The sequence below is a fragment of the Helobdella robusta genome, assembly GCF_000326865.2.
Source record: "Helobdella robusta unplaced genomic scaffold HELROscaffold_32, whole genome shotgun sequence".
NCBI lineage: Eukaryota > Metazoa > Annelida > Clitellata > Rhynchobdellida > Glossiphoniidae > Helobdella > Helobdella robusta.
In genome coordinates this window covers 1,830,860-1,841,996 of record NW_008704589.1, presented here as the reverse complement: position 1 = coordinate 1,841,996, position 11,137 = coordinate 1,830,860, and the positions used below count along the sequence as shown (strand labels likewise).

The window sequence follows — 11,137 nt, the reverse complement described above, 5'->3', positions numbered from 1 at the left end:
GTCCAGTTCTGTCGGCATTCACGTCCCTCCTAACGTCCTCCTACAAATGAAGGTTAGGCAAAATTTATTTTTTCAAGTTCTATTAAAGACTCTTACTTTCAAACTTCTCTGTTTGGAAAAAGAATATTAAATGGTTTATGAATAGGCCAAGTTTTTCACAACAAATTTTTTGAGTTATTAATATTTCTAAGCATAAAAAAATTGTTTATACATACTAATAGTAATCGTGAACCATAAATAGACACGTCAGATAAGCTTTATGTGATGATTATTTATGTTTGTTGTTTTACGAAGCGTTTATAATCTTCATTCGCAGTAATCGGGCTTCTTTCATCAAACATGTTAACGCCAAACATTTGGTAGAATTTATAGAATATTGTAAAAATTATGGTCTATTACCAACGTATATCTCAATATTCACCCTAATCAATTCAGTAATTTTACTAAGTAGACCAAGCTGACTTATACTCATATACTAAAAAATGATAAATCAATTCATATAATTAGTAACAAAAAGCTTTAAGAGTAGATAAATTACATACATAGTAACATAAGTTACTATAAGAAGTAACATAAAAACAATTGCATATACAAAATAAGGATTCTAATTTATTTGAATATTATTCTACGTATGCATATATTATATATAAATATTTTTGGCTTTTGTACGTATATACTATATGTTGTTTCCATAAGTTTTATTAATAAATGGTGAACTATAGAGACACAATAAGATGGCTAAAAGTCATAACATTTACATGAAAAAATTAAGTGATTTGATGCTATCACATGCCAAATAAATGATAAATAATAAGTTTTTCACTAGATAACAATTATTTTATCATATTTTGGTTCAAAATATAAATCCTTCTGATGTAAGAAGAAATAAAAGCAAAACATAAAGCAAGAGAGAACAGAGTAAAAACTAACTTGAACCAAACAAATTGAATAATTTTTAAATAATCTAGTATAAATTTAACTGATAAGTGATACTACTCACAACTTCTGCAACTACAAAAAATACTCTCGTCGCTATCACTGCTGCTACTACAACAGCTGAAAAATTATGTAGCTATCACTACAGCTACTACTGCTACTAGCAATATTAAGGTATTTCCATATTCAACATTCAATACTTTGAAATTGAAATAGCGATGAGAATGTTGTTAGATCACCACACTGTATAAAAAATTTGCCATAAAAATAACAAATAGAAACAAATAACAAAAACGAATAACAATAATTTGATAATAATAATAATAATCAAAATAATAATAGCAATAATAATAAAAGCAAGTAGAAATACAGAGAAAATTTTGGGACAGGAATAATAATAATTAGTCTTTCATATTTATCGCTGGCCTTATTTATGCTATATCGTTATCATTATTTTGTTGTTGTTGTTACTATTGTTATTAGTAGTACTATTTTCATTGTTGTTGCTTTTGTTGTTGTTGTTTTTGCTATTGTTCTTGTTGATATTGTAGTTGTTGTTGTCGCTGATATTATACATTAGTACTTGTAGTGTTATTATTATGATTGTCATTGATGTTTTTGTGGTTGCTTGTTTTTTGTTTGTTTTTAATGTTATTATTGTTATTTTGTTTTGTTTATTACAGTGGTAGATCTTTATTTTATTAAAAATAACGCAGTTTTAGGACCAGTGTAGTAGAAGACTATCAATACCAAAGACATTGTTTATGTCATAGTTTGTTATAGTCATAACAGTGATTTGTTGTTATTGTTGTTATTGTTGTGGTTGTTGTTATTGCTGTTATTATTGTCATTATTATTTTTACGATTATTATTATCATTCTATTTTCACAGGATCGTAATGTAATAACCAAGCAGTATATTTGTTGGATGTTTACGATATTATCCTAAATTATTCGGCTTAATTCATCTTACAAAAACAATGAACTCATAAAAATAACATTTGTATAAATAAAACATGATATATGTATATGTGTTGTGTGTGTATGTGTTGTGTGTATTTGTGTACGTTTGTGTGTGTACGTTTGTGTGTGTGTGTGTAAGTGTGGGAATACCAATTATGTATATACTCCTTAGTTTGCACCAACGTTTCATATGTTGTTAACCTGGAATATACACTATTCATATTTTGGATTATTTCTAGTCAGATGTATGGCGTTTGAAGATTAGTGAGATGGTGGTGTTTAAAAAAACATAATAGAGATAATATTTGGAAGAAATATTCGAAGAATGTTTCAATAAAGATTGATGGGTGGCTAGCGAGATAGCTCAGACGGTTGAAGTGCCATATCATTGCGAACCGACTCGGTTCGAATACTGCCTTCGCACTATTCAAAGACATCACACGCTTTGTGCAAGTATCGCAAACTTTTAGATCCAATTTGGAATGTTTTTAAGCAGCTCTGTGATATTCAGACTTGCATGATGAAAAGAAAAAATTAGTGATGACTAGAGAAAGAAGATGGTGATCGCGATGACGACGATGAGGATGATGTGGTGAAAATTGCGGATGGTCGTGAAAGTGAGATGATGTGATGAAGATGATGGTGACAATCAGACATTCATGATATATAATAAATAATACGAGCGATATCACGACTAACAAAAATTGTGTTTACAATCATAAACTTGAATAATTGATTTCAACAGCAACATCGATTTTTCAATTAAACACCAAGCTTATTGAAAAAACCATAATAATAAAAAGTATGACGATAATAAGGAAAAGTCTAAACATATCGACGACGTCACAGAGAATAACAACAACTAAATAGATTGTAATCATGACGTCATAATAGTGGTAAGCAACAAAACAACAAGACTAAGATAGCGTTAATAAAAAATGTTTGTAAACGCTATGAAGGTGATATAAATTCGTTAATGTTGTTTTCATTTTCTTGTAACTCACTCTATACCTACAATCATCTTTATAAGTAGCACATCTTGAATTTTATTTTTTTGACTCTTTGTTCGTTTTTTCCTGTTTGTATTTTTTGCATTCTTCATTTATTCTTGGTATGCAATTAAAGATTCACCAGAGACTGAAAAAGTTCTCCCTTGGCGGTTTTTATTTAAAGTAAACGCTTCAAGCGTTAACGAACATTTACCTAGCACCTGTTTTTAATACTTTCCAACATAAAAACTATTTTTCTTTGTCAGATTTTTACTCTCTGATTTATCTTGTCTCAACAAAAAAGGCGGGAATATATAAAAGCTTCTTTTTCTTTTTTTTTTCATATAATCCACTATATTCTTCAAAATACTTTTAAATTAATTATTTAAAATTAACAAAAATATTGCCATTAGACTTACTTACCTTCAAGCAACAAAAACTTATCAAAGATCCAAAAAGCAGTCTCGCACTATAGACTAACTACACTTAAACATCATTAATCTCGATTTAGTTAGGTTAGCTATGCAGAGTTATTTTTCTATTTTTACATTCACGTTGAACATTTCAGATCGTTCAGTCGGTTCAAAACATTTGTTGTGACCCCATTAAGAAGATGATAACATTAGCAGATAATAATAAACAGTAGAAAAAAAAACAAAAATAATGATTATTAATAATGATGATGATGCTTATGATGATGAAAATGATAAAGGTGGTAATATATCATTTAAAGAAAAATTTGTGTACACCAAATAACACAATTACAGAAACATTCGTCTTTCTTAGCGTCCTTTTCATGACAATATATAACAGACAAAACACATATAAGCACAGACAAACATCCAAATCCGCATACACACATTCATGTGTATATACATGCACAACACATATACACACATACATACACATATAAATACATATATACACATATACACACAAACAACACACATACATTACCCACATATGGTATACAAACCGTGCAATTTTTTACGCAGATCTATATATCATTTTTATATTTTTAACATTGCACGAATCATTTTTAAGCAAGAAAATATCAAAATTTTTAAATCAATCTTATAATTTTTGCGTTTATTCATTCATTCATTCATTCATTATTCATTCATTATTCATTCATTCATTCATTCACCCATTCAATTAATTAATTTTCGGTTAGTAATATTTAAAAGAACAAAACATAAAATCGTCTGAAAACAATTTCAAAATATTGCAATAAAAAAAAATTTTTAAATATTTTCTCACGAAATGTTATTATGTGCTCTCTACCGCGTTCTAAAAACCAAGTTGTTGATTAACTGGATTTACATACAAACAACCTGGAAGGAGATTGTCTTACACGCACATACAAACACACACTAACGCAAACACACATACATTCATCGACACATATGTATATATATGTATACACGAATATACCCAAACATACATGCATGTACAAACATACATAAATTTTTACATACACATAAATATACAAACACACATAATACCATACACACATACAAATACAATCGTAGACATCTACATACATGTATACACACATACAAATAAAAACCTAAACAAATACATACATAGTACATACATACATACCATAGATTTTTACATACATATACAAGCATACGCATATACATTCATACACACATACAAATACAAATACAAACGTACAATCATACCAATACAAACATACACAATCATACATGTACAAAAACATACACACATACATTCAAGATTTGCTTCGGTGCATTTCGTGATTTTTAGTACTCAGTACTCTCCAGTTTGGTGCGTAGTACTTAACATCTTTGAGTGTATATCTGTGTGTGTGAGTGTGCGCGCGTGTGTGTATGTGTGTGTGTGTGAGTTTTCTTATATGTGCATGTGTATGTATGTAAAAATATAAATGTATACATAAGTCTTTATGTGCAAGTGTCTAAGTATATGCCATTTTATGAATGTATGTTCGAAGTTATTTTTTAAGGATCTCTGATGTCGATCCTTCATGCAAAAAATGTTAAAATTTGAATGTTTAGAGTCATTCATGTGTGTTTATGTGCGTGTATGTACTTAAATACATACAAACACACACATAAACAACAATAAAATTGTGTGTGTGTGAATTTTTGTTTATATATTTAGCGTGTATACGTATATATATTGTATATACAAAGTTTGCACGTACGTTTATTTGAGTGTGTGCATGTGTGTGTACGTGTGTGTGTGTGTGTGTGTATTCGTGTGTACGCGTTGGTTGGTTTTTTTGGTAAATATAATTTGCACATGCGTGCGTGCATTCGTAGTGATGTTTTAGAGTATTAGTTTTGATTAAGTTGCGTGTTGGCGTTTGTTTTTCTCCTCTTTCTTTTTTTTGAAAAAATTGTCATAAATTTTTTTGGATTCATATCATTTTAAAGTTTCATAAATTTATTATTATTATTGTTATTAATATTATTATTAATATTATTATTATAGTTGTTTTTATTATTATTTTATTATTATTATTACTATCATAATTATTATTTAGAAATTTGTTGCAATATTTGTTCAGAATCTTGCCTTGTGTTTATTTCTTGCTTCTGGAAGATTTACTATTTATTTTTATTATTTTTAGTAATATTTTTAAAACAGTAGTATTAGTAGTAATAGTAGTAATTGAAGTAATAGCTTCAGTGGTAACAACAATTGTTGCAACAGTAGTAGTTGTAGTAGCAGTGGTAGTAGCAGCAGGAGTAGTTGTGTCATCATAAGTATAATCATAATCATCATTGTTATATTATTATTATCATTATTATTGTCATTATAATTATTATTATTATTATTTTGAACAATTACTCAGTTACGTCAAATGCATCATCTCAGTCATAACCTTTGCTGCTTGTTAGCATTTCATAAATTATTTTACAATAAGAAACGGTAGATCAATGATGATAATAATAACAATAATAATAAAAACAAATAGTAATAATAATAGTATAAATAATGATTAACAAATGAGTGAATGAATAAAAATCAATCAATCAATCAATCAATCAATCCTCGTTTAAAGTCTCAATCCGTCATGGGTCGGACTGAATGAATAAAAATCTAAATGTAAAATAGATACTATTAAATAACAAAATTGGCAGAAATAAAATATGAAACTTGGAAATAAGGATTTGAAATAAGCTGGCAGAAAAAGTGCTGTCTGCTTATATGTGCGTTCGTACCCTACTACAAACAAGTAAATCAATTAGGAATTTTAAAAAAATACATATAAAAAAGACATTTTCGAATAAATAAATCTACGAAAAAATAAATTAATGAAAATAAACTAACTGAAATAAAAATAAGTATGCATAAATGAAGATAACTTTTAAATAAAACTAAAAGTAAATAAGTAAGTAATAGAATAAATGGGAATAATGTAATGAAAAAATTTAAAATTTCGGGCGCAGAAAAGACTAAAGCCTTTATAATCCAATTACATATTCCTTCCTCGATGCTTTCCATTAGGTTTCCTTGCATGTGCGTCTGTCTGTCTGTCTATGTGTCTGTGTCTTTGTGTGTGTGCATGTGTGTGTGTGTATGTATATATGTCTGTCTGTATGTATGTATGCATGTATGTACGTTTTTACATGTGTTTAATTGTCTGGGTATGTACTCGTTTGTGTGGGTATGTTATGTATCTGGTATCTGTGTGTGTGTGTGTGTGTATGTGTGTGTGTGTGTGGGAAAACGTTTGTGTACGTGTACGTGTGTGTGTATGTGTGTGTATGTGTGTGTGTATGTGTGTGTGTGTATGTGTGTGTGTATGTGTGTGTATGTGTGTGTGTATGTGTGTGTGTGTAGGTTGGTGAGTGGGTGTAAACCTCCAGTAAGTAAAATGTTGTTTTCTTGATAATGAATGAGTGAATTTGTTTCCAGGTTTTTGCTTGAATGCTTGATTGTTTGTTTGCTCGTTCGTTCGTTCATTTGTTTGTTTGTTTGTTTAGTATCGTTTTTTGTGTTATTTTGTTTTACTTTTTGTGTCACCATGAATATAGTAAATGGTATTTTTTCAGATGATAATATTTTTTTGTTTACATTCGTACGTCCATTTGTCTTCAGTGCTTGCATTGTGAAGAGTTCTTCTGTGTTCTATGTTTTAAGTTCTATGTTCTACGTTTTGCTGTTAGTTAATAATTTCTGAGCAAAAATAATTAAGAACAAAAAGGTAAGAAGATGGCGACATTAACGTTGGAGACAACAATGACAAGAAATCTTGATGAAATGACAGAAAGTGAGAGAAGGAGAGAGAGAAAGAGAAAGAGACGAAGAAATGCAAACAGCACAATGAATGTATTAAATCTTTTTTATGAATGAAGCAAAAAGAGCAAGGCAATAAAGTGTACCTTCATATACAACGGCATCATCATCCAATGTGCCATACTCTACTCGCATACATGCAAACCTTCTCGTACATCATATGCACATACAATGCATACGCAATTGTATATATATATACAATTATGTATGTACACAATATTGTGTATATACAATCACACATACAACTACACACATACAATCAATCATATACAATACATAATTATAATACAAAAAACAGAATACATTCATGGTGAAGCAGTCATAAACGTGTTCATTTCATTAGTAAACGTAATTATTCTTTCATGCATGCATGCATTCATTCATTCTAATTCATTCATTCATTCATTCATTCATTCATTCATTTATTCATTTTCATTCATTCATTTTCATTCATTCATTTATTCATTTTCATTCGTTCGTTCATTCATTCATCTATTTCAACACAAACATACGCAGTTAGAGTAAAACGCATATAGAGAACAATTTTGTGGAATGGTGTAATAATAATAATAATAATATTGCAACAAAATAGTTTTTTTTAACATTTTTTACTTTGTTGTTTTTTGTTTTTTCAAAGAAAAAATTTAATGCAAATTAAAAAATATAGTAGAGTAGTAGTAGTTTTATTATTAGTAGTAGTAGTAGTTGCAGCAGTTGTAATAGTAGTAGTAATAATAGCAGTAGTAGTAATATTAGTAGTAGTAGTAATAGTAGTAGTAGTAATAATAATAGTAGTAGTAGTAGTAGTAGTAATAGTAGTAGTAGTAGTAGTAACAGTAGTAGTATTAGTAGTAGTAGTAATAGTAGTAGTGGTAGTAGTTATATTAGTAGTGGCATGAGCTCTAATACTTCATTTAAATTTAATTAATTCAATATTGAGAACACCTTTTTTAATGATAATAAGATTTATAATAAGAATCTTAATAAGGGCAATCGTAATGGAATTATAAGTGATATAACAATGATAATAATATATCTAATTATTATAACCATAGTTATAACAATATTATAACGAATAGTAGTATACTTAATTAAGAACAGATGAATTTCAATCATACTAACGCGTCAGCCAGGTGTTCGTGTTTGAGAACTGCTGACGTAAAATTCAACTGATATTAAAATATATTAGAACACGTCAGAAAAATCTTTCCAAACCTCAAAGATAGGCAGAAAAAAATTATTTTGTCGCATTTTTATATTAGTTTTATTGTTTATTATTATTATTATTATCATTGTTTTTTTATCATTTTAATTCTTTTAAATCTGATTTTTCCAGTTCTGTCAAGTTAAGTGCGAAAAAATAAAAAAAATTACGATGAAAATATTGAATTGTTAATCAATAATAACAACTAATAAACTTTATTTCTATAATTTATTCATTCATTTATTAACAATCAATTTCAATTAAAAACCCATTTACTGATCTCGTTAGACAATAAAATTAATAATAAGTTAATTTTTTTTTCGTTTTATTTGCAGACAAAATTAAATTCGCCCAATTCGAAAGTGGAAATAAAAATGAAAATAATGCATCTGGAGCGAAAGTGCATCTACCTCTTATATATGCATGTTCTGTTGGCGCTCATCAAACTCTCTCTCTCTCTCTCTCTCTCTCTCTCTCTTTCTCTCTCTCTCTTTCTCTCACTTTCTTTCTTTTTCTCTCTTTTTCTCCATTTTTCTCTTGTTTTCACTCATTTATTCATTAATTCCTATTTTGAATAATGATAAACTCTCAACATCAACAACAACAAAACTATAACAACAACAAAAAATACATCAACAACAATATTTTATCAAAGCCACAATAAAACTATAAGCCAACAACGGCAAAATGACATTAACAACAAAACTCTAATAGCGATGACAACAACACTAAAACAATAGTAACTTCAGACAATGACATCAACAATGACGTAAACAAAAACATCACCAAAACAACAACGATGACATCATCATCATCAACAACAACCAAAATTATGACATCGTCATCAACAAAACAACAATTATGACGTCATCATCAACAATACAACAACAACAACAACAGCCATGATGACATCAGCAAAATTTTAAAATTGTTCAAACGTCTCAAAAGTTTCTGCCTGGTTGGGTTGGTCAAAATCGATCTACTGCCACATTTATATGAAACTTTTTTTTATTACTCTCGTTACATTTTTATCATTTCATAATTACTAATATTTATCATTGGTATCATGATATAATGGTGTATTTACCATTGGAATCATGATATAATGGTGTTTTCACCATTGGTATCATGATGAAATAGTGTAGTTAACATTGGTATCTTGATATAATGGTGTATTTTTCATTGGTATCATGATAAAAGGAGGGATATTCTAGAATGAAAAACATCCTCGCCAACAGTAAAATCAGAATATCAACAAAGTTAAAACTGTTAGGGTGTTAAATTTTTCATGTACTCCTCACTTAAGGTTCTGAGTTTTGGACAGTTTCCAATGGAAAACAAGATTGATGCTGCTACGATGGAAATTACTACAGATAATCCGACGGAGGCAGTTAAAGTTTTTTGGTCACATCATGTGGAAGGAAAGAATGGAAAATCTAACAACTTCTGGAAAGATTGCAGAGAGAAAAGACCGCGGTTAACAACGAATAACATTCGTGAAGCCCTCTTATTTACTTGTTAAATATCACCACATTTCAACTACTACAAAATGTTAAAGATCAAGTCTTAGAATGATATCATAATATATATATATATATATATATATATATATATATATATAATGTGGAATGATATAATGAGAAAGTGGAATGATGACGAATGAGTGCATCATGAGTGATAATGCTCCAGTTTACTGCGATAATCCTGTACATACTAAACACTAAACTTGCAAATCCGTCGAACCATTGGGAACGTTAACGCGATGATGATGCAGCTGCTAAAGAAGCTGCTGTTTCTGCTGCTACTGATGATGACGACGACGACAATGATGATGATGATGACGATAATGATGGCAAAAATTTCGATGATGATGATGATGATAAAATGAGAAAAATAATAATGAAACATATAAAAAGTTTTAATTTCAGCAAAGAATAAAAATACGAGCGCTGTTTATTCTATGCACTTCCGACAAGCTCGTGTACGTCACATCCTCTAAAATCAAGATGGTGATGATGATGATAAAAAAGATGATGGTGATGATAGTGATTATGATCTGGAGTAAATACAAAATGGCTCACCGTGATGATGATGATGATGGTGATGATGAATAAACTAAATTTAATAGAAGAATATGATATCATTTTTAACCGGTTCATTGTTGTATTTATTTATCTTTACTTCTGTAAGATTTTTTTGGTAAAAAAAATGTCTTATTTGTTTCCTATAAATTAAAAATTTTATTATTTTAGCAAGAATTTTAATTTTTAAAGATGAAAAAAGTTCTTTTTTGTTGTAAAATTTAATTTTTAAATATGGTCAATTATTTATTTTCCTTTTTTATGTGCGCCATAAAAAATTTTCTGAACGTTTTTAACGTGTGTAGAGTTGGTTTGTTGTTGTTGTTGCTACTGCAGTCGCTGCTGTTGCTGCTGTGGTTGATGATGCTGTGGTTGATGATGCTGTGGTTGATGCTTTTAATGTTATTGATAATGATGTAATTAAAGGTTACGACGATGATGACGACGATGATGGCGATGTTGTGAATGATGTTATTTATCTTGTGTTTGCTTCTATGTTGTTGCTGTTGTTGATGATGTTATTGTTTTTGTTGATGTTGTTCATGTTGTTAATGTCGTTGCTGTTGTTGATGTTGTTGCTGTTGTTGCTGTTTTTGATGTTGTTGATGTTGTTGCTGTTGTTGATGTCGTTGCTGTTGTTGATGCTATTGATGTTGTTGATGTTGTTATTAA

The 11,137-nt window shown here is 29.0% G+C and overlaps 2 protein-coding genes across 2 annotated transcripts in view; one reads left to right on the top strand and one right to left on the bottom strand.

Annotated features, from left to right (window-relative positions):
• HELRODRAFT_175194 (hypothetical protein) overlaps positions 1 to 2,335 on the bottom strand; it is a gene marked incomplete at both ends in the record, with an annotated part of 6,184 nt that extends 3,849 nt beyond the window's left edge. The window contains one exon of the mRNA XM_009022629.1: positions 2,295 to 2,335. Coding sequence (XP_009020877.1) covers positions 2,295 to 2,335 — 41 coding nt within the window. The remainder of the gene's footprint in view (positions 1 to 2,294) is intronic.
• Positions 2,336 to 7,096: 4,761 nt separating this feature from the next.
• Positions 7,097 to 9,906, top strand: HELRODRAFT_175193 (hypothetical protein; the record flags this gene model as incomplete). Its single annotated transcript, XM_009022628.1, has 3 exons — positions 7,097 to 7,154; positions 8,720 to 8,784; positions 9,691 to 9,906. 3 exons carry the CDS (start codon positions 7,097 to 7,099, stop codon positions 9,904 to 9,906), a joined length of 339 nt encoding a protein of 112 aa, XP_009020876.1.
• Between the last annotated feature and the right edge of the window lie 1,231 nt (positions 9,907 to 11,137).